Consider the following 24,920-nt stretch of genomic DNA (forward strand, 5'->3'; position numbering starts at 1 on the left):
ATTTTAGAGAATATAAAAGAGCTCCACTAAATAATAATATAATTTTTTGGCCTTGATAATTTAATCTTTTCATCATTGATGACAATTTGGTTAATTTTAATGACATACTCAATTTTAAAAATGAAACCTATTGTGGTAAATTATAAAATCATGCCATAAAAATCATTAGGCGAAAATTTGATAGAAGCAAAGATAGATCATGCCGTAAAAATTCCTAACAAGGATGTCTATCTTATAATAACTTTCTTTAACAGAAATAATAAAACAATGCAAGTATATTAGATAACTTAAAAAGGGAAAGAACTTTCTTCAAGAGCCACTTTTTTTTATCTAACCAAAACTCGTCTCTAAACTAGAAAAAAAACTCATTTAGAAATTAACCAACATGATTTTTTTTTTTCAAAGACAGAATTAACATTATTCACATATGAGACAGTTAACCATTGTGCATTGGAACAGTATAATGAAAGAAGCAAACTACAAACTTTACAGTTACACAACTATCAGTGGTTAAATCTAATGAATGAAATTGAGATCAGGAAAGTAATTTCCAATTGTATCAAGGAAATGATATAACGTTGCTTCCTTTGTACGCTCTTGATCGGCCATGATCCACTAAACCCGGTCCTTTCAGCGTCTGTTGTATGCTCTACGCAAGAGTTGCTTCTCCAGCCCCAGGGTAGGGAAGGGGACTGTCGTTGCGGGGTTTGTGAACTAGGGTTTCGTGATAGAGGTTGATGGGCTTTTTGGTTTGTGTCTTTGGCAAGGAGAAGAGACTTCGGGGAATTGAGAGTTTGGCTAGTTTATAGTCCCACATCGGAAGTTGTTGCTTTGCGTCTTGCGAGAATGACTATAAATTGATTCGTGGTTCATCTGGTAAAAGTCATGCAACTGCGTGGTGAACACATAGCGAATTATTCTTTCGCCTTTTACTAAAGAATACCGTGTGTTCATCACTATAAGCCGTATACGCTAATTTATGGAGAGGTTTCTTTGAAAAAAGAACCTCACTAAACTACAAACTTACAATTTTTTATTAAATTTTTTTATAATTTGATCTTTTCATCATTGATGACAATTTGATTAATTTTAATGACATACTCAATTTTAAAAATGAAACCTATTGTGGTAAATTATAAAATCATGCCATAAAAACCATTAGGCGAAAATTTGATAGAAGCAAAGATAGATCATGCCATAAAAATTCCTAACAAGGATGTCTATCTTATAATAACTTTCTTTAACAGAAATAATAAAACAATGCAAGTATATTAGATAACTTAAAAAGGGAAACAACTTTCTTCAAGAGCCACTTTTTTTTATCTAACCAAAACCTGTCTCTAAACTAGAAAAAAAACTCATTTAGAAATTAACCAACATGATTTTTTTTTTTCAAAGACAGAATTAACATTATTCACATATGAGACAGTTAACCATTGTGCATCGAAACAGTATAATGAAAGAAGCAAACTACAAACTTTACAGTCACACAACTATCAGTGGTTAAATCTAATGAATGAAACTGAGATCAGGAAAGTAATTTCCAGTTGTATCAAGGAAATGATATAACGTTGCTTCCTTTGTACGCTCTTGATTGGCCATGATCCACTAAACCCGGTCCTTTCAGCGTCTGTTGTATGCTCTACGCAAGAGTTGCTTCTCCAGTCCCAGGGTAGGGAAGGGGACTGTCGTTGCGGGGTTTGTGAACTAGGGTTTCGTGATAGAGGTTGATGGGCTTTTTGGTTTGTGTCTTAGGCAAGGAGAAGAGACTTCGGGTAATTGAGAGTTTGGCTAGTTTATAGTCCCACATCAGAAGTTGTTGCTTTGCGTCTTACGAGAATGACTATAAATTGATTCGTGGTTCATCTGGTAAAAGTCATGCAACTGTGTGGTGAACACATAGCGAATTATTCTTTCGCCTTTTACTAAAGAATACCGTGTGTTCGCACTATAAGCAGTATACACTAATTTTTGGAGAGGTTTCTTTGAAAAAAGAACCTCACTAAACTACAAACTTAAATTTTTTTATTAAAATTAACAATATTATTACTTTGTCAATTAATGAATATTATGAAAGGTGGTGTCGTCTAATAATTGACTATTTTATAAAATTCAATATTTTATGGTAATAAAATAATTTATTTTTGGTTTTATATTAAATATTTGAGTTTAATTAGTTCTCCTGATGAATTATTTATAGAACCAAATTAATGAAATGAAAAGATTCGTCTCTCAAGAATGATATATTTATTTGTGATACATTAGTTACAGATAAATATTACTGAATGCTAGGGAAAATCATATGAAATTAAGGATGATTCTTTTTTGCACGAACCATCCTTAATTTACTGTAGTTAGGAAAAAGTATATTTCATTTTAAATTTTTTTACTTAAAAAAATAAAGATAGATAAATTAGGATGCATTAGGAAGGTTAAAGGAAAGAAAAATTTACATATAATGAATGAGAATAATTTTGTTTTCAAGTTGAATGAAAGAAAAATTTACACATAATGAGGGGTACTGGGGGAATGAAAGTGGGATTGAAGCATGTTCTTAATTTGAAGGATTGGTGATGGATCTTACAGATTTAATCATTCAAATATAAGAATAAGCTATTACTTAATAAAATGTGGAGTATGAAAACCCTCCATTTCTATTATGATTCCTTTCTATGAACCAAGCACCTAGTGAATGATAGTAGATTTTTTCTTACGAAGAGATCATAAAGAGGAATTTGAGTTTATTAGAGATTTTAAGTCAATTTACAGATAATAATATTATATTATAGTGTAAAAATTAAACAAGTGAGTTTATTTTCCTGAACGACAAACAGCTCGTCATAAATTAACTTCTATTAATTTAAATTTGAAGATTAGACATGGAGAAACTATGCTGGGAAAAAAATCATCCTTAATTAACTGGTATTTAGGAAAAATTCTATTTCATTTTAAATTTTTTTACATAAAAAAATAAAGATAATTAGATAAATTAGGATGCGCATTAGGAAGTTAAAGGAAAGAAAAATTTACATATAATGAGGATAAATATTTTTTAAAATTTTGAAGATTAGAAATGGAGAAACTATGCTGGGGAAACATATGTAACTTTGAATATTGACGTTGATGAATGGAATTTGGTCAATGATCAAGGTGGAACGGGGAAAATCTATTAAGAAGAGAATTCAAAAGAAAAATCAAAGAAATGTACATACACAGAAGAAACATCGAGGGAATCCAAGTACCACAGAGAGATACAACCACCATACCAAGATACACTTGCGTCTCCAACATTGATTGCCAAAGAAGTAAGGTTATGTTTAGTTGGGTGTAATGTAATCTTGCTTATAATGTAATGTAATATAATCTTAATTACATTACTACGTTTGATAATGTAATGTATATAATCTTTGATTACAAAGATGATTACATTCTTTTATTTGGTGTCCATTATTTTGTATAACGAATGTAATTCGTATTATTATAAAATGACAAAAATATCCTGCGACCTCTACCGATGGCCGCCGCACCTCTGCCGAAGATTGCGGCAACCAAAAGTCGTCGCCGTTGGCCTCCTCCACTGGCAACCGGCGGTCGACGGTGGTCACCGATGGCGGCGGCGGGCGGTGGTCACCGGCGGCTGGTGGTCGGCAGTGGTCGCCGACGGCGGCGCCTACGGTGGCGGCACCGGGCGGTGGTCGTCGGCGCCGGGCGGTGGTTGCCGGCACCGGGCGATGGTCGCCGGCGATGGTCGTTGGCGCCGGTCGCCGGCGCCGGGTGGTGGTCGCCGACACCGGGCTATGGTTGCCGGCGTCGAGTGGTGGTCGGCCCGGCGCCGGCGGCCTGCGGTGGTCCCCGACGTCGCCGGTGGTCCCCGGTGCCGGCGATGGTCGTCGGGGGCCGACGGTGGTCGTCGGGGGCCGACGGTGGTCGTCGGGGGCCGACGGTGATCGACGACGACCGACGGTGGTCGCAGGCGACCGGCGGTGGTCAGCGGCGGCCGACGGCGGCCGGCGACTGTCAACGGTGGTCGCCGACGACCACGCGACCGACGGTGGTCGCCGGCGGCAGTGGATGACAATCACGATGGACTAGAGATGTATTCGACATTTAAATTTTGGTTAAACAGTAACCTCGTAATGTAATCCGATTATATAATATTTGCTTTGTAATCCAGATTACAAAACTTCACTACCTTTTGTAATCCAGATTATATTACATTACAAGTTTAAAATTAAACCAAATAAAATAATCAATCTTGTAATGTAATCTTGATTATATTACAAGGTAGATGACACCCTACCAAACATAGCTTAAAAGAAATGTGCTCATTAAGTTAGCTTACCATTGAGAATTTGAGGGTTCAATTGTGTAATATAACAGGAAGAGGTTTCATGAGCAGCCAAATGAAGCAAAAGTTTGTACGTCAAAAAACTATACGAGCATGTGGGGTGAAGGAATAAAAACACCGACCAATCAAGGCTCAAACAAGCAGGAAATGCAAATCAGTCATCAAGCTGTGGCATGGAGCTGCAGGAATTGTCCTACTCCAGACCATCTGCATTCTAGAGACTATGAGCTCGCCTTATTCGTTCTGGTTGCTCCTCGGAAAGACTAGAAAACCTTTCTCAAACCACCTGTTCTCAAGGAAATAGTGCAGCTTCACTTATCAAATAACCATCTATTGACTTATCATGAATGCACCCTTTTGGTTCTCCAGCCAAATTAATTTATTCTTTTCTTTGATAGCTTTGCAGATAACCTTCCTCTTACTGTGTTTGGTTCTGGATTCTTTCTACGAGCGGGTCTTCTTTTCCTTTTCCGATATTTTTTACCTTCGAGACGTTGGCGGCGTATCTCTGGATCTGCCCAACCCCGCCCCCACTCGGAGAAAGAAGAATACGGCTTGTCTGCTTTTGATGAGAGTAGCATATCTGCTTCTGGATATGCTAAAAACTCCTTTTCAGATTCGGAGCGGAGAAATCTCAAGCCTTGTTCTGTTAGCTCTGGATATTTGATTGACACACGAACCTGATACGCAGGGAAAAATCAATCAACAAAAGCTTTGACCATGCAGCAATTAATCTAAAATCATTTTTATAATATATATATATATATTTATAAAAATTATGTCAAGTGATTTGCTTCATGTTCAAACGCCTGTCAAAACCCTCATTACATACCAAAACATCTCCTTCTGTAATGTACCCCTTTTCCTCCAGAATTCGTGCAAGGCCACGCCACCAAACCGGGTCACTTGTAGCAAACTTGCGAAACTGTGCATTGTTCCAAAAGCAAAAACGCCTTAGGGACAGAGACATGAGATTTTATCTAAAAATAAAAGAATATTTCAACAATGTGCAGAAAAAAATTTACTGCTTCAATGCTTTCAAAAAAGATTGAATCAAGACTACTAGACTACCACCACTGTACAGTCTCAAAATCTGAATAATATCAGCCCAAATCAGATGTTGGTTATGCAGATGTGTTTTTAATGTTTTTTAAAAGAATCAAAGTAGTTTTTCCCTCAAAGTCTTAAGATCCGAGCATGGAAGGAGTTCACTTCTAAGATATGTGAAGATTTTTGTGGAGAGCACAGCATTTGGAGGTTATAGCCATTATCCTCTCCAACAAAATAGCATAGCGGAAAAAAAAAGAATCAAACAATTCTTAACATGATAAGAAGGACGTCACAAAGTAAGAATATGCAGAAGGAATATTAGGGTGAGACAGAACTATAGATTGCATGCCAGAAGTGCCCCAGGAAAACAGGACACGCAATAATGAACCCCGTAAAGTTATAAAAAAAAAAAGGAAGAGAAGCAGCACTTTGCTTCTGCTCAGACTTCCAAAAAAAATTATAATCAAAATGAAATTAAAGGGTAGAAATGTATTAAAGGAGGACAACCAATTAAACCATTAATTAAGGGAAGAGAGTAAACCAAATTAGGAAGCCATATATATTTTTGTTTAGAATTTGTAATAATCATAAATGGAGCCTTGGAAAGCGTGTTACTAATTAGATGTCAAGCCATCAAAAATATAAGAAACGGACTGGAGTCAGCAGAATCCCATGGAAACCAAGCGTGTATTATATCTGCGACCTTGCAAATACAGTGAGAGATGAATGGACATTTAAACCATGAACAAATACTATATCCAAATAATAAAAGATAAACCTGTTCTCTTATTCGGCTTACTACCATCCTGAAGTTTGGCCTCCCAGCAACCATCTTATTAGCAGTATCATCTGTATATGCATTATGAGCATATGCCTGAATCAAACACAACAATGTCTTAGGAAATTATTTAAACTTTTCAAAATAATGAACATCAAAATAAACATTCAAGCATAAACAATACGATGCTTAACAAGCTGTAGTAGAGCTCTGCATGGTAATTTTACTCCATATCTTGTTTCAACCAAGAACCAATCCCAACTCCAAATGAGATTCAAACCTTGATTTAGTATAACTGAGTATTAAATAATAAATATTATAACTTAATTCCTTCCCCATATAACCTTGACCACCCCCTTCCTTCTTCGCAAGCCATGCCCCACCTTCTCTTGTGGTTCTCTTCCTCCTTTCCCATTGACACAAGCATGGGTCTTCACCTCCCCTTGCAATGCCATCAAACTCTAAAATTTCCAACCTCTCTGCACATGGCATCATCGAGCACCCATCCGTCCTCATGCTTAGAGCAATCAAAATCCCCTTTCCCCCCATGTGATGTGCACTGCTTATGAAGTTGGCAAGTTCGACAACCCTTGCAGGTAAGGTTCCTTAGTCTCCTCTTGTTTTTGCAGACAAGTTCACACTTGGCACTTGTTTTTCATACCTATACTCATATGTGTCATGTCAACATGAATACAAAAGGATTATCCACAGAATTGAGTAACAAAGATAAATAGAGGTAGCATTTTCAGGAGATACTTTAGAAGTGTGTAAAAAAGTCTAAATAATAAGATTAGCAAATAGCTAATACAAAACGATATTATAGGTTGTAACATTCTTGAATAAGCTTGTGTCCAATATTAGCAATACACATGTTAGTGCTATAATGTCTCAAGTGGACAAGTCTGACTAGTTTTGATGTGGCTAGCAAAGATTTAAGGCTTATCTTGTATTTCTGATGTGTTTGTCAAGTATGCAAGTGCAAGAACTTGATTAGGCAACTACAGGTACAATGACCATTCAATGGCCATTGAGGTTGCAAAAGTCCAAGTGGATTAAAGTTGACTAAATACTTGCCAGATGAAGTTCATCGGATGTTAACAAATAAAAAAGCATAAGAAATCAATGGCAAAAGGAAGTGCTGGTAGAATGCTCAAAAGGTCAAGATTAGCAAGTGTCGATGAGGAAGATTCGGAGGGGAACCTCATGGCAGGGGGAGATCTGAAGACTTGGTCTCTTTGTAGATAAAGAAGACCTAGAGACGAGACCTCTTGGCAGAGGAAGATCCAAAGGCAAGCCTCTTGGCAAAGGAAGACCTAGAGGCATGGTCTCTTTGTAGATGTGAGTCTTGAGATATGAGGAACTTGTAATCTTGGTCTTAGGGGTTTTACCTAGGCATATATTTGACAAGGAATAAGTGTTATGGGTCGTAATTGACAAATGAGATCAATCTTGAGTAAAGTTGAGATTGATGAGTAGATTCAATCATAATCAAGTCCACTTGGTAATAGAAAGTATTCATTGATTGAAATGTGAACCATTGGCAAACCAGCTTGGGAAATCTTATCCAATTGACTTGAAAGACAGGTTTTGATTCGACTAAAATGGATTTGTGTTAGCACGACAAGTGTTGAGTCAATTGAAAAATAGCTGCTAGTAGATAAGATTTTCATAATCAACGTTTTAATCATCTAGCGAAGATTTGAGTTGGCTGGAATTAAATAGAACGGTTGTGTGAAGCTTATTCAAGCTCAATTTGAGCACTTTCTAAATAAAGGGGCAAGGGACAATCTCCACAACAATTCTAATGTCAAATTCCACACTCTAATTTTTTTTAATTTTTACTATTATTGTTGAACCCCAAGAGTTTAATGTTTCTATCTTCAAGTTGTTGTAAGGTTTCAATTTTCTTACAAACCTCGTCTTTTATGCTTTACTTGCTTTCTATCTTGTAAAAAAAATGTAGAATAGTATTAATGGAGTATTAGTGAGATTTTTGAGGGGTGACTCACCAAACAAGGCAATAGGTCATGAAGTAAAACCAGCGATTCAAGCCACATTAAATAATTTATCAGCATTATTGTATTTTGATTTACATTTCCACTGCATATTTAATCCTTGTACTTGAGTTGTTCTGAATTTCAGATTCAGTTATTTCCCCTCCAGTTACACCACTGATCCCTATCACATAGGTTGCAAAATAGCTAAATATAAAACTTATGTAGGTTATAGCTGTTAATGAAAAACTAATAATAATAGATTCATAGTAGTCACCTCAGTATCGAAACATAGGGCTGCAAGTTTTGTTCATTTCTTAGTAAACTTGCCGAGCTATGGTCTAGAACTGATAACAAAAAAAAATTAGTATCAAATGAGATAAAATCGGTTATAATCTCTACAGACTTTAGTGTTAGAATGTCAGCAGGCCTTGAAGGAAAACTTGAAACAGACAACAAATAACAAGAATACATACAGTATTTATTAATTTGTGATCTTTGTACATTTAATGAAACTACTCTTTATTAACAATATAGATGTCTGCCCTCCACTCTAACTCATACCACCACACATACATTTAATGAAACTACTCTTTATTAACAATATAGATGTCTGCCCTCCACTCTAACTCATACCACCACACAATATGAATTAGCATTGATTAGCTCCTTGCAAGTTGCAACCAAAACAAATCAAGACTTGAGCCCTCCAATTCATCTGGCACAAAAATTAAAAAAAAGGGAATGGATTTTCATGTAGTCTAATAAAAATTGAACCCTTCAGAACAGTCATACGCTCTTGCTACTCTAAAATAAATAGAGGGAGAGGAAAATCATGTTGGACAACTACGGATGTATACACACAAAAGTAATCATGAAGAATAGAGATAAGTTTGGAGATTAAGTAGATACATGAGCTTAACTGCCACAACAAGAACCAATAATTTAAAAGGAATAATGATGGTCATTCAAGGAAAATCCATTGGAAGGGATATCTATTCTCACTTCAAAATTTTAAATAGAAGTATAAGAAAAGTCCTCACATGTTCAGCTTTTAGCACCCCTAAGAAAACATCTGCTTCAGCCTTCATATTTTGTATCTCGGGAGGTCCAGCAACACAGATGTCACATCTTCATGTTAGGAATTTAAGAAGGAACGCATAAGGAGGTTGTTACCGGTCAGTACGAAACAGAATAAGATATTAAAAAGAAATATAGGACGAAGCATGTCTCATATTTCTTTTGTTCACCAGACTTCATTATTTTAAGAATCAGGAGTAAAATACACCAAAGATAGTTCATTCTTGACTGGATTCTTCTTTTCTATGCTTAAAAAACAACTAAAACCATGATTGTGCCTGAATATAGTAAGACAATGTGTGGAGTAAGGGGATGCTTCATAGCCAACTCTTTTCATGATTGTTTGAGCATATTGGCAAAATGAAATTTCCAGTAGAATCAAAAGTTATCTGTGACAACGATCTTAACAAACATATTATAAATTAATCAAGAAGAGCCTGTTATAAATTAGAAACAATTAATAATCTGCATAGCAAACTTAGGTAAGAAAAGGTCCACAGGCTGGATAATTGTAAAACTCGAGTAAATGTTGATGCAACATATAACATCATGTTCAAGTGGGATATAGGCATATAGCACGCTTAATATAGGGCAAACCCAATGGTGAGATACCTTGACTTAACATAAGCAGTGTCATCTTGCACTTAGTTATGAGGAATTAAGGAACAGAGAATTGCTCTCAGCAAAGACCACAGAGTATTTCTACTTTTCTTGGGCACTGCTAACACTCCTACCAGTCCATTGGTACAAATCTGATGGAAATGAGCACAATTCATCCAACCCAAAAGTTAAACCAATGTTGAGATACCTCCAATGAACATAAGCCCATGGAATCATCCTACATTTGCCATGTGGGACAAAGAAGCAGAGACACTACTCTGGCTGTCCCACAAACTGGTTCTACTACTCTTGGCCAATATTAAACAACGGAATATATGTTAGATACCAAAAAAACATAATCTGTCTGATATTGTGTACGAAATATCATTTGATATTACTTAATATTTATTGCTGAATTTATCTAATGAAATCATATAAGCTCTTGACTTATAATGAGTTGTACTACAGATAAAAGCATGCAATATAATTTTCTGAAGTGAAAGAAACACAGAAGCATACAAGTGGCATCCATCACAGTCAAGCTCCTCCCCAAAGTAACCCACTAATGCTTTGGCTCGGCAAGTAGTAGTGTTCATAGCATACCTATAAAGTTTACATGGATATTATACAGTGTATGTAGACGAGATTAGCAAGTTGTATAAAAGAACAGAGAGAGTACAATATGTCAATACCGGAAACAATCAGATAACAGCTTATATGCTTGTTTTGTCTGTTCATCGTTTCTTTGACTAGGAAGAAGCGTTGGTATTCGTGATAGATTTGAATATAAAGCTGCATGGGGAAAAAAGAAAAAGTTGATGAATAGAAAATATCATCGTACAGAGAATAGTCATTTGATGGTTATGAAAAGTTGCATATCTTAAATCAATAAGAACAGATATGAATGATTTCACTGATTCATGAAATTTGTGTTAAAGATAGCTCTTGCAACTTCCCAATCAGAAAAATATTCTCACAACATTTTCATGGATCAAGTAAAAATAAACAGGAGTGCTCTTGAACTATCAGTGCATCTACTCATCTCATTATATTTCTTACTTTGCTTAGTTTCATGTCTCATTGTATTAGTTACTCTTGAACTATGGTTTCATGCCTCATGCAATCTCTGCATGAGCAACTGGAACATCAAATAATATGTTACCCACACTAAGTTTAAACTGTTAAGAGTCTAATCACTTACCAAATGTCTTTAGTCAATGGGTCAGTCTCATCAGCTGGAGCCACAGGGAATGGTAGACTATCTCATCATCTCTTCTCTAGGCTAAATTCCACTCATCCTTATTTCCATCAATAAAATGACTAAAGATCAACTGTTTGATGTTCTGCCCAATTCTGTTTTTATTTTGGACTCACAAACAGGCATGTTACTAATGCACAACATAGATTCAAAAGTGACAATCAGTTAGTGCATCCTAACCTGTCAAATAAACCATTTGCTTCACTTAATTATAATGTTTGTGGTCTTAGATTGATATGAATATTGTTGAGAATCCTCTAGGATGGCAAGGGTTAATGAAAGATACAGAGTTGTTTGACAATTTTAAATAGCTTTGCGAATTGACCTGATGTCAGGATCCTATATGAACATTAAGAAGTGATACTGCTCATAACATTTGTGTCAGCATTCAATTTTACTTCTACATGTCCAGTAGTGGTACAATGAATCTTCTTGCTCTTGCACACCACATGTCCACAACTAACAGTTTTCATAGTGCAGAAATCAACACTTTATCTAGGTGGAAAAATATTGGTCCATATGAATATTCCTCTTAAGTTCTAGGTTGAGGTTGCTCTTGTAAGATATGTTGTAAGTCATTTCTTTATTGAAGGAAAATCACTTATCTTCTTCTGTCTCACATAACCAAGTGCATTACTTTTTCCTGTCATTATGCACTTCCCCACCCTTCATGTTTAATGATGATAATTCGTCTGAGATCTTCTGTCATGGTTGCCAACTGTGTTCACCTCACCTACTAAAGAGGAGACAGATCTCAATTTGCTCCTTCCTCTCAGTGCTTTGCTGCACAAGTCATAACGGTAGGGGCAAAAAGAAGCATTTTAACTAAAGACAAACATCTGAAGATCACAGTACAGGACCATTATGGATTATCAGAATGATGAAAGCAGTTAACTTAATCAAACAATTTTCTGTGTGCAACATGCTTTTCTGTGGTAATCCATATGGGTAAGAATATATTGAGGGACAAGTTAGATCACCTCTGCATTGAAAGACACAGTGCATGTCCCAACCTACCTTTTTTTTTCAATTCCCTATCATGCTGATAATACAAGCGGACCTATGCATCACATCAAGGTTATAACCTGCTGTATTGCAAGGTCTCACCTAATCTAGTTTCTGGAGGTTGATCTAATTATCTAGAGCAATCTTAATCAAACGAGTACTTCCTAAATAACAGGAAAATGTTACAAAGTTCAGAATGGACATATTTCAGGAGAAAAAATTTCAACTCACTGCAATCTGAGAGTTTTCCATCTCTCCCAGCTCGACCAGCTTCTTGATAGTATGCTTCCAAACTCTGCAGGAAAAGAACTTGTTCAGAAGATACGTAAACCCATGATAGATCATACATCACAATCTTCAAAAGTTCAATAAACTATTAAAGTCATGGCAGGCAAATCTAGGGCTGTAAACGAGCCGAGCCGAACTGAACTGAGCTTTGGGGTGTTCAAGTTGTTTGATAAGGTAACCGAGCCGAGCCGACTTAAAATGAACCAAGCTTTTGAAATGATTGTTCAAGCTTGACTTGGTTTATTTTTTATGAGCTTGAGCTTGGTTCGTTTAGATGTTATCGAGCTCTCAATTCAAGTTTGGCTTGAATTTGGTTTATTTAGATGTTATCGAGCTCTCAATTCAAGCTTGTTTGATTGCTTGAAACTTTTAGTTATTCGATTGGTTATTGAGTTTGATAATTTAAACTTATTTATTTATTTTATTTTATTATTTATTTAGCATATTGAAAAGAGTTTTATTAATGAATATGGATCGACAACACGAACATTGTTCACGAACGTTGTTCATGAACGTAAACGAGTTGAACACATATGTGTTCAAGCTTGCTTGTTTGTTTAATTAATCTTGTGTATATTGAACGAACGTAAACAAGCTCTTACCAAGTTGAACACCAAGCTTGTTCATGAACGTTTGGTTCATTTACAGCCCTAGGAAAATCTGGACAATAGTAATCAATTTAACCAGAAATGTGATAGGAGTGAAATACATGAGAACATAAAATACTAAGTATATGAAAAATAACTACTATATATATACACAAACAAATGAAATATGTTTGATGGAAGCAATGCATCTGTATAGACACACAAAAACCAAGACTTCATAACACATAATTCCCTTCAATTAAAACAGAAAAAAAAAACATGAAATAGGGGGGAAAATGTCAATTCAAGAAAAGGTGATCCATGCTGAGATGAAATGCTTCTACAAACGCCCAGAAAAAGACAAGTTCAAGAAAGCTATGCATTTAGGCTATCATTCTAAAGAGAACCAAGAACATTTAACCCATGATGAGGTAAGACAACAATATAAGTTCTAGGACTTTGAGCGCTTAAAAAGAAAATCTTAGTAGGAGATCATTTATCACTTATTGACCATCCACTAAAAAAACCTTTGTAACATTTCATTACGAAACACATTCCTAAAAGATAATAAGGGTGAAGACTTTAAATCCATGGTTTGGAATTTGGTATCATGTTGCCTAGCACGGCTGAAATTTTACCATTCTGGTAAATTGCTAAAATTCAGTACTAACAGCACCAGTAATATCTCTTGTGCTGCACATGTCACTTGTATGAGGACCATACTATGTCAATACTCAGGGCACACACCTGGAGTACACTGATATGAATTTAGCTAATAATGAGAAAATTTTGTTAGTAAAAAAATTTGTTAATTTTTAGATTATTTTATTTTAAATTGCAATTCAATAGACCATCTAGTTGTTAAGGCCTTATTTTGTTCAGAAGTAAACAAGTTATAATAAATAAGTAAATCTCTTGAATTCGTCTTCAGATAGTATCATACAATAAGATTTTAATTCAATTGACAATCTAATTATTGTAGTTTGGCAAAACGTCTAAGGTTGATAGTGTGTAGTACAAAAATGAATTTAGTTCAATTGTCTTATTTCAAAAAGTAAATAAACAAGTGGAAACATATTAAAGAGGCAAAACTCATTTGATTTTATCCCATAACACTTCGATGTATGTCAAAATCACTAAACCCCAGTATAGTACTGAAATCATACCCATTTAAGTCAACTTAAATTCTGGCATAGAATGAGACTTCTTTCTATATCTCCCTCATATTCTTTTTCCCCCCTTCTCCCTCCCTTAGCTCATATAGACATGAAATAATATAGTTGTAGGTCACACTGAACTTAAGTATTAAACTAATTCTTACATGAAAATCATTAATAGCTTTGGCAGAATTAGAAATGCACTGAAACAGCCCCAATTTGTCGAACGGGTCAAAAAAAAGTCAGCATGTCCTTAGCAAGAAAAGCATTAGAATCTAAACAACAATATCATTTGTCGTGACCTATTATACCTGTGGCCATCCATAATGGATGATTCTTCGAACATTGGACTTATCAATTCCCATTCCAAAAGCAATTGTTGCTACAACAACCTAATCCGTGAGAATATTGAAGAGGGAAGAATAAAGATTAACTACGGGTTAGATATTTATGTTCACAAAAATGATGCTACGTAAAAGCCAGTCATTCCCTTACTCATTTGGCACTACAAACTAGTATAATACAGAAAATACCTGTATAGAGCCTTGATGAAATTCATGATGGACATGTCTCAGATGGCTTTTTGGTAGCTGCAGAATATTTCAACTTAGACAAAACAGGAAAATATTTGAGTAAGAAAATAACAACTGAAATATGCTAGCCATATTGCACATTCCCAGAGATTCAAGAAGTATATTTATCTGTGATGTCACCAAAATTAAAAAAGTTTAGAAAAAGAAAACCATTTGAGAAATAGTTTAAAAATTAAGGATGGTGTTATAGATAAAGCTGTGTTGGCATTCATTGCCTTGATAAAACAATAAAATAGCAAGTTTAACTTGGGATGACATAAAGACCAAAATACCTTTAATGAAACTTGTGTTCTGTGTTGCCAAAGGCCCATAGGTTAAATGTGCACTTCGTGATTCAGAAGTTTGAGTTGGACCTGACCTTTCTAAAACATGACAATGACTAGTGAATGTGACGCAAAGATCAATTCACCTTTGACTTTGATTTTCTCCACTCACCAACTCCAAAAATGCCTTTGCTTCATATTTTCAAACTCTACCAAGAAACAACACGTTCATTTGACGGTACCTGCCTTGATAGGCAATGTGTTCTCCACTTTCAGAATAAAAAACATTTTATACAATGAATTTCTCTCTTATGAATGTAGCAAAGAAAGAAGGCATTGCAACAACTACCAAGCAATACTGAGGAAATAAAATGAACTATTGAAACAAAGGGATGCAGTGTCTCCTTTAGCCCAGGAAGAGGGTAAAGCATAGAAGACATTTGGTAGGTCAAATTTGTTTGTTTCCGAAATAAGTTTGTTATTGATGCAAATTCATCTGAGTCCTTTTCTGAAATCCAAATTGAACAGAAACCAACAGAAAGAAGCAATTTGAAAAAAGCACTTGATTAGTTACTAGACTGGAAAACTGGTTTAGTTGAAGGAATATTTGTCATTGGAAAGATGAAAACATATTCACATTCAATCAAGGCATAAAAGTGAATAGTGGACAAACATGAGGCATGACAAAGATCTTTTTTGTCGATGACTTCAGTCTACAATTACCTTTGCATGATACGCTGCAGCCTTGACATTAAACTTACAAAGATAATCTGCTATCCTTAAAGTTTCTTTTCGAGTAGGAACATAGATAATTGTTGGACCTTCTTCCAAAGACACTTGCATATCAAATGATTTGGATGTGTCAAAAGTCTTCAAATTCTCGGATTCAATAGAAGGAAACTCACCGCAAGAAACTGAAAAATAAAATCAATTTGAAACAAATGGCATTAAAATTGAAGAACAAGAGGCATGTGAAACTTAAATGACAAGTAAAGATAATACTAATTGTTAAACCAAGTGAAATTCCATGACTGTAGTGCAGAATGCAACCATTTTGCTGACAAAACAAAATGCAAGAAACATGTGAGATGGTTATTTTGAAGCAACAGTTATATTCTTTTTTCCAAACTTGGAGCCCTCTAAGGCTATCAAACACTTTTTGGCAAAAATTATTTGATTATCTTAAATGAGCTCAGATTCATGGATGATTATTTATACAATAAATAAGTATCAGTATTGTATCAAAGCGTGTATAAATGGAATTTAACTTGAGTAGATCTTTTTGGATGACTAAAAAAAAGTAGTAACACAAATTTTATATTAATCATTTTTTTATCAAACCCTATGCTTGGAGAATATTGAAACACACTACAAGCTATCACCACAGCACACCAGTGTGGACTGACATCAACATCTCACTGTATGGAAATCTGGGTTTTTCTTTTTCAAATGGGATTAGACGTCTGAATTTTGGAGTATATAATTTATCTGAATGCACAGAAATACTGAATAAGAATGACTGATACACTCTATTGTTCTATTCTACTAAGTACAAAAAACTAAAAACATAGCATACATGATTTGTTTCAGTAATTTTTTTGTAATAAAAAATTCCATAAAGTGATTCTATCATTTCAAAATGAAAATGAGTACCATCAAAATCATCTGAAAACGAAGGAATGTCCAGCTCATCTTCTAGATACTCAACAGTCAGTTGAATCTTTTCAAGAGATGCATAATCATTAGACCCATTGACTTCCCAATTTTTATATGTGCTGCCACCCTCATCATCCTCACTATTAGATAGTGAAGTTTCTTCTCCAGCAGATTTAACATAATCTGAAGAATTGGTGTCAGAGTTATCATTATCAATGGCACTAGCTTTCTGTTTTCTTATGTTTGCCATCCTTGTAGCTGTGTAAGCTTGTATCAGCTCCTTAAAGTCTTTACGGTATGAACACACTGAAGATGTTCTACTGTGTTTAACCTATAGAAAAGGGGGAAAAAATTAAGCAAAAAAGTGCCAATTGTAGGAAAGAAAATTAAAAAAAAAAACACACACACAAAGATCTGAGAATATAGAGGTTGCATAACAAGTATTTAAGACTCATTCAGTCGCTTCATGGCAAGAGCCTCAACCAGTTACTAGATTTGTCTAGCATTGGATGATTTTTGGAAACAATAGACTATACACGTACATTTAGTCTTCAATATAGCAGCTTACTTGAGCTCCAACCAGTTACTAGATTTGTCTAGCACTGGAGCCCACAGAGTGGAGTCGCATACCACATAATGAATGATTTTTGGAAACAACAGAATATACACATACATTTAGTCTCCATATATAGTAGCTTACTTGAGCCTCAACTAGTTACTAGATTTGTTTAGCATTGGTACCCACAGAGTGGAGTCGCATAGCCACATAATGGATGATTTTTGGAAACAACAGAATATACACGTATATTTAGTCTTCAATATAGCAGTTTACTCAAGGTTCTTCAGTAGCTGTTTCAAATGATTTACATCTGGTGTAACCGAAAAGTTTGCTAATGATATGCTAGCTTGTCACTATATAAATGCTCACTGCCTTTCCCATTCCCCCTACAAACTTTATACATAGTATTTTCATTGATTCAATAGGCTTTATACCTTCCATTTTCCTCAAAAGAATTGACAATATAGTTGCAACCACACACACTTGAAACGTGAGCATAGATGTCACTCATACATATTTCCTTTAAAAAGATAAATTTCAATACACATCCAAGACCTTGATTTAACTGATTACAGTGAAACTTGTGTGTCTGTGTATATTCCCTACTAGATGAATGCTAGTGGAACAGTTATTCTCTTATCTCTACCTTTGCTTACAAAATGAACTTGAAATAGCTATTCCGCCAAAAAATTTATTCCTACAATCTTTTTAGTTATTCCTTGTATGGATCCAAGGCTAGCTTATTTTGGTATGATGAAATTGATATTCCATGCATCAAACTAAGGAATGCATCTTTATATTCTATTTCTAATCTACTCCATTTCCTAAGAATTTCATTTTGGGGCTTGATATTCAGCCAGAACTAGATGATGGCACATGGTGTTGGTTGACACTGATTAGAAATAAAAGGTTAGATCCACAGTGTTTTAAACTATATTTCAATATTCAACTAGAATACATAGTTAAAGGCTGGGTTAAAACTTCAAAATACATAATGTGACTGGTTACTAACCATATCCAGCATTAATCAGTGCACATGTGAATAATTGTTAGGACAAAGGAATAGAGGGGAATTTGAGAACTCAAGAAAGCCTTCTTGTCAGCATTTCTAGGAGCTTAGTAATTTTATTACAAATACAAATAGTTGGCTGAAGCATAATTTTAAAAGGAGCTAGCTTTAGCAACATATGAAGCTCCCTAGGCACATTTTACAGGGGAACAAATAAAATAGAATGAGTCAATTCAAAAGTGAGGAGCTTCCCAAATGGCCACCCATCACAAAATTGCTTCATCATGAACACACTAAACTACAAAGTTCTTATGGAAAAATCAATCAATTCCATCAAAAGATATCACATTGTTGAGAGTCCATTCAAGGCAACTTGAACTTATGGTCCGCTCATTTTTCCACTTTGATGTGTGTTTTGATATGTTTGTACTCTTGTATCTTGGAAGTTTACTAAGAGTCATATTAATTATCACTCCAAGCATCACTCCTCACCCTCATCAGACTGGTTCTTTATATCAATTATCGCATGAGAAAGTTTACCAATTAATTTTTCAGGCTCAACCACCAACCCAAAAGCTCAATTTAATAATGTCTTTCTTACCTAAACATATAAATCTTCTCTAGGGTGTCTCTACACTTTAGTTCTTGATGTCATAGTCAAGACTCAAGTACCAATTAGTCCAAAATCATCCCTAATTGGCAGTAGTGAGGATCAATGATGACTATACTATCTATCACACAGGTAGCCCTTTCCAACATCTCAGCATACTTTTATTATGCTCACTCAAATAGCCATTATCATGACTTGCCTAGATAAAGAACTTAGCCATTAACTTGTCAAGTTCAACCATTGGCTGAAAATTCATAATCTCAAGTTAATAGTAGCTCTCTTATCTGTTTATAGAGCTTCCCATTGACCCATAGCTCACAATTTAAGACTAAACTTGAACAGTCAAAATCTCCATCACTTTAAGTCTTGACATCCTCATCAAGACCCAAATTCCAACTCATAACCCAGAATCATTCCTAACCAACAACATGTGAGGGCCAATAGTAGTAAAAATGTTGAAACACAAATTAATAATAGTTCTCTTATCTAAGCTTATGAAGTTTCTTTATTAATTCAAAATTCATAATATGGGACAAAATTGTAGCTGTCACAAAGAAAGTTTAGAAGGAACAAATAAAAAGATACCATACCAAGATAGTTTTCTATGATAACCAATTCTTTTAGTTCATCATATCTTTGAATGGTTGAGCTTGAAAATAATCTAGAGTGCCTGATTCATACATAGTGGATATCTGGTGCCTGGTGGCTTGACTAATGGAGGAGGGATGGATACCCAATGATTATAATCATCTCCTATATTATTCATTAACCAAACAAAGTCAATTGCTAGGTTAGAAAACACAAAAAAAGGTAACTATCTACAGAAAAAGGTTACTATCAGTAGAATGATTTTTGTAATCATGCAATGAACTCCAAATAGTCTGAACATTTGACATGATTTTAAGGTTGCTCCTCTTATCTACTCCCTAACCAGCCTTCTTTCACTATAGAAGATACCTTGCATTCATAAAGTTAAATTTTTAAGAAGTTGTTGGATTGGCATAGTATTCCATTCATGTTTCCCCTAGTTTGTCATAATCAACCTCAATGTGGGCCACATTTTAGCCCCATCAAGACAACTATGTCAACATTATGAATTCTCAGTATAAACTGGATTCCAACCATCTCATTTTAAGAAGTCAAACAGCAGAAATAGATCAGAGATTTATAATGCTAAACACTATAGGTTCAGCCAAAGAAGTAAGATTTAGCAGTTTTACCAATGAATCAGCAAGATTTAACTCAAAGATGATGTTAGAAATCAACACAATCAACCAACTTAGCATGAATTGCAAGATAAGAAGCATTTTTTCCATTCTTGAAGACAACTTATGATTTCCACATACTGAAAATCGAAGATTTGGTCTGAAAAAAGAAGTCAGTATAATCTCTGTTTCTTTTGACATGTGCAATGACTTCAAAATGTCTTCCCGGACAGGATTTGTTGCAGTAGCAGTCAATGCCATCAAGGGAATATTGAACTGTGTGAAGTTCTCTCTCAGCACACTTAATCGCCTATCAGAATTAGAAAAAAAAATAACTACATAAGATGCATGTGTTCATCAGTTCTTCCATCTAAATAAGCAGGAAAAAACATGCAACAACAGTTTTCTATCAGTCAATACTAAACCAATGATATTTCAATTTCCACCCTAGATATTCCAAAAGCTAACAAAGCAAACACAGTGGAGGTTAACAGTCCTTTAGAACCAACCTGTAATCAGGCCGAAAATCATGACCCCACTTAGAAACACAATGAGCCTCATCAATAGCAAACAGTGTGATCCCAGGATTTACTGCAAGACCCTTAAGTGGCTCTACAAGCCTACAAAAACACTGCTTGTGAAATATTAATCTGGACTGGAATTTTACAACCTAACAAAATTACTGTGAAAAATGAGGAAAATGCACCTTAATATTGTCTCAGGGCAAACATAAACAATCTTGTATGCACCGCACATGGCTTTGTGCTCAACACTGTTGTCAGATTGTCCAGACCCAAGGAAGCATGCAGATACACCATATTTCGCCAGTTTCAAGCATTGATCATGCATCAAACTTATCAGTGGTGAAATAACAATCACAACCTTGCTTGTCATAATTGCTGGAATTTGAAAACAGAGAGATTTGCCTGCAATGCCAGTAACCAATTTGCTGAAAGATACTTTCAAACTAATTTAACAAAATAATAATTCAAAATATAAATCCAAGCTCTATGATTTGTTAAAGATAACAATGTGTCAGTCAAACAGTAAAAGCAGATAAAGCAAAATACCTGATCCAGTAGCAGCAAGAACAAGGCAATCTCTGTTAGCTAACCATGCATCCAAAGCTTTCTTTTGAAAACCCTTTAAGGATGAAAAACCAAAATGCTTGTGCAAAATATCACCGACTTTTTGTTCCCACTCTAATTTGACTTCTTGATTGTGCAAACTATGAGACTGAGAGTTACATTTTTCTTGTGAAACTAACGCTGTAGAATTGACACCATTTTCAGTTACCTGTTGACTGTATTCTGAAGGAAAATCCACTTTCAAAGTGGTATCAATATTGGAAATATCCTGTTGATCTAATTCCTTGCACTTTAAACTGCTTCTTCCATAAGTGCTAGAAAAGGAAGAGTTGGAAGAAACATTTCCTTTTATCCTATGCAATGGGTGAAGATGATCTTTTATGCTCGATTGTTTCCTTCTATTTGAAGTGTAAGAGGGTGCATAGCCTTGGTCAAAGATTTGACTTCTTGAACTGCTAAGAGCCTGCAAATTCCCTTTATTATCGCTCTTAGAGGAACCACTCAAGATAAACTCCACAGCACGATCAAGTGATGGACCAACAAGTTCTACAGCTTCACTAGCTTTAGAAAACTCAAAGCCCATGTCAATTAATTTGGCTATAATATAATCAGCAGAAACTTCACCTCTATCCATATCATAATTTAGTAACTTTGATACAATGTTCTGACTTCTGAGCAATATTGAAGTCAATCACTTACGAAGACTGCTAAAGTTGAAAACTGCAGTGCAAGGAACAAATACAGGGTAAGAAAAGATTCAAGGTGGTAAAAGGCGACTACGCTCACCCCCAACGCCCCTGCCAACCCGTCCCAAGGCCAACACAGAAGAGGTAAATCACGGGTGACTACTAGCCTTTGGAATAGTGACTGGCGCATGAGGGAGGCATTTACCTCGACTATGTCGAGATTCGAACCTCATACCTCATGATGGCAGCACCTCATGCGCTAGCCACTAGACCGTCCCGAGATAAAAACTTCAAAGTTGCATGTCAAGAGGTGAGATAACAAATTCACACCAATTAAAACTTACATATTACCATTTATGGTAAACAACCAAGTGTCTTCTGAGTGCATAAAAATTATAAGATAAAAACTAGCTGAAAAGCAAGCATTAAATTACCTGTAGTTTCATTCTTGGATTTTTGTAGAATCTAATCATAGGTTCCATAAGGAATTTATATCCACTCCAAAAGGATATTAATATTGGGTCTTCAAAATGAGGCCTCCCTGACCACAGTTGAACAACTAAAAGCTTATAATGCCTTAACAACTCTACGAATCAGCCCCGGAACCAGCATATGACTAACAAGTCCAATTTTTTAACTGCTCATCAACTCGGCATTGCAACTCTGGAGAGAGGTTATTATAAGTTTTTGAGCATTATGAAAGAAATAAGCTCCCAATTTGTAGCCAGTTTGGTCCTAAAAACCTTCTTAACAGAACTTCCCATGAAAAGTGGTGATGATGTGAACTTTTCCAGTAGAGTCAATCTACAAAGGTCAGTTTTGGTACACTGAACCAGGTTTGTGGAGTCATGAAAAAACAAGATATTGACCACTTGAATAAGAAAAAGGTCAAAAAATTTTGCTAATTAAAAAAATACCTTAAAAGAGTTGAGGTTTCCTTGAACTTCATGGAGCATAAGCCCCTCATACACAGAGTCAAGATAACGGATTGTAGAGGCATTGTCTAGTTTCATGAGGAAGTGAGACCTCCTCAATTTATTCTATAAAGGCTGACTCAAGAGGTTGGGATCAGATTAGATCATTGAATGGCTCAATGAGCAAGCTCAAGATTATTGTCAATCTAAGAGGACTTACAAACTGACAGGAGAAGGAACGATAAGCCCTAAGCAAAGTTTGAGGCCTTTAAGAATTGGAATAAAACAAAGCCAGAACAAGTTTTTAAAACACTATGGCATATGTTACTTGGGTTTTGCTATATTTTTTGGCTTGAGGTTGGGCACATAGTAAATATTTTCATCCACAATTAATTTATTTTACATTTGATATTGCAGTACTAATAATTTTAAGCCTTCTATGTTTTTATTTGGTATTTTTTAGCATTTGTGTTAAATGAATAAAAGTTAATGGGCATGCTCAAACACTAACGGTCACCTTCAGGGTAAGCTTAAACAAAAAATCTTAGGAACAATATTCAGCCTGTGCCAAAGTTGGACAAGAGAAAATATATTGAAGTATTGACAAAGATAAGTGTTAGTTGGCGTCATCTTGAAATTTAAAGAGCATGGAACTTCCTGGTCCCAGTTCCTCTGCCAACATTAAGGTAACAAGAGTGCCCCTAAATAAAGTCATCAAGGTGAGTTGACCTTGGTGTGCCTTCCCTTTATTGCGTCACTGTCACCCCTTGCGACTTTACCATATAATAAGGCACTATCCATCTGGACCTCATTATGAATTGGCAACAATGAGTGAGCCAATGCCCCCACTGGCATAGCTGAGTTGTGGTAGATTTGTGCCTCCCACCTAAGAGACCGCTCAGTACCATGATTTACCTCCCTTCCGTAGGCCTTGGGGCGGGCCATGGAGGGGCACCTGGGTGAGCATATCACATATTGTAACCGACAATGAGGGAGCCAATACAGAGATTCCAGTCTCCTGATGGTCGATCAAATGAAACTTACGAACGGAGCAGATCAAATTTAAAAAAAAAACGATGACAAATGAAAAACAAAAAATCAGTAAAACCCCATTTATCGGTAAACTAGAGATTGGCAACCCGAAGGAAACTAGGTCAAGAAACATCAAACTGCAAGCATTCGCTAGGACAAAGACACGAATGAGAAAGATGAGATCTCCAATTCGACAACAATGCGCAAATGGTAACCTAGGAGAGAGTGTTTACCGATCGACGGCACAGGAGAAGGAGCGGGCGGAGAGGGTCTGTTTCGGAGCTGGAGCCTGGAGGGAAGGCTGAGCCTTATTTATAATCGAAGTTGGGCCGCCGATTTCAACGATCCTCCACTGGGCTGATCATTGGGCCGGAAGCCTACCGTTGTATGTATTTTAAATTTATAGATTTTTTTATAAAAGAACCTTTCATTTTTTACTTCTAATATTGATATATGTACCTACAAAATATTCATTTTATGAAAATAATTTTTTTAATAATATATGTTTGGATCATTTTTGAAAATGGAAGATAGACATAATCATTTAATATTTTACTATTTACTATGCTTCAAAGAAAAGAATAAATCAAATTAGCATAAGATAATAATGCTGATTAAAATATTTTAATTTTTGCAAAATATAAAGTCTTATTCAGCGATTACTATAATTGTATCTACCAATACACAATCCCTTTTCTACCTAAAATAAAACTGTTAAAATCATTAGTTTTATTTTTTTAAAAAAAAATGCATATTCTAGTAAGGTGCCCGAGGGGCCATAAATCTTTAAAACTTTTTTTTTTAATTATCCGGATCTTATTAACAAATGCACTTTGTGTGGAATCAAATCTCAGCTATTTGAGAGAAATGTCGAATCTCTCGCCATCAATCCAAGGGTCATAAATTTTTAAATTATTGTCCTCTCGGACGGTGCAATAATTAAGACATAAGATATTATCATATGAGATATTCGAGTTGAAACTCGATATGTCTAAACATACCTTCGCTCATATCTTGACCATCTATACTAATGACTAGTATCCATTTGTAATTTACCTTTTTCGAGTTGGCCTAAGAATAGGTCGATGGGGATGCTGGGACGAACGAATTACCTTTTGTCATATCAAATTTTAAATTATTAGAGAAAAAACTATAACATT

At 35.4% G+C, this 24,920-nt stretch overlaps 1 protein-coding gene and 2 non-coding genes across 9 annotated transcripts; 2 read left to right on the plus strand and 1 right to left on the minus strand.

Annotated features, from left to right (window-relative positions):
- Positions 1 to 889: 889 nt before the first annotated feature.
- On the plus strand, positions 890 to 1,005 carry LOC122049785. The gene has a single exon (XR_006131042.1). It is a non-coding gene; the product is annotated as a U5 spliceosomal RNA (small nuclear RNA).
- An 877-nt stretch (positions 1,006 to 1,882) lies between these two features.
- Positions 1,883 to 1,997, plus strand: LOC122049784. The gene has a single exon (XR_006131041.1). It is a non-coding gene; the product is annotated as a U5 spliceosomal RNA (small nuclear RNA).
- Positions 1,998 to 4,310: 2,313 nt separating this feature from the next.
- LOC122046318 (ATP-dependent DNA helicase Q-like SIM) lies at positions 4,311 to 24,044 on the minus strand. Of its 7 annotated transcripts, XM_042606943.1 has the most exons (17): positions 23,994 to 24,044; positions 21,753 to 21,848; positions 21,111 to 21,591; positions 20,747 to 20,966; positions 20,550 to 20,660; positions 20,182 to 20,350; positions 16,655 to 16,988; positions 15,725 to 15,915; positions 14,679 to 14,735; positions 14,457 to 14,537; positions 12,345 to 12,408; positions 10,543 to 10,642; positions 10,370 to 10,453; positions 9,214 to 9,301; positions 6,177 to 6,272; positions 5,181 to 5,273; positions 4,311 to 5,028 (listed from the first exon to the last, which is right to left on the minus strand). In XM_042606943.1, exons 2-17 carry the CDS (start codon positions 21,765 to 21,767, stop codon positions 4,723 to 4,725), a joined length of 2,490 nt encoding a protein of 829 aa, XP_042462877.1. In that variant the 5' UTR covers positions 21,768 to 21,848; positions 23,994 to 24,044; the 3' UTR covers positions 4,311 to 4,722. The 7 variants fall into 7 exon arrangements, 5 of the variants coding, with proteins under 5 accessions (XP_042462877.1, XP_042462875.1, XP_042462876.1 ...); XM_042606941.1 differs by having other exon boundaries at positions 21,111 to 21,848; positions 23,994 to 24,037; XR_006130254.1 differs by lacking the exon at positions 9,214 to 9,301 and having other exon boundaries at positions 4,986 to 5,028; positions 21,111 to 21,848; positions 23,994 to 24,037.
- Positions 24,045 to 24,920: the final 876 nt, after the last annotated feature.

This window comes from Zingiber officinale, chromosome 2B (assembly GCF_018446385.1).
Source record: "Zingiber officinale cultivar Zhangliang chromosome 2B, Zo_v1.1, whole genome shotgun sequence".
In the NCBI taxonomy this organism is placed as follows: domain Eukaryota; kingdom Viridiplantae; phylum Streptophyta; class Magnoliopsida; order Zingiberales; family Zingiberaceae; genus Zingiber; species Zingiber officinale.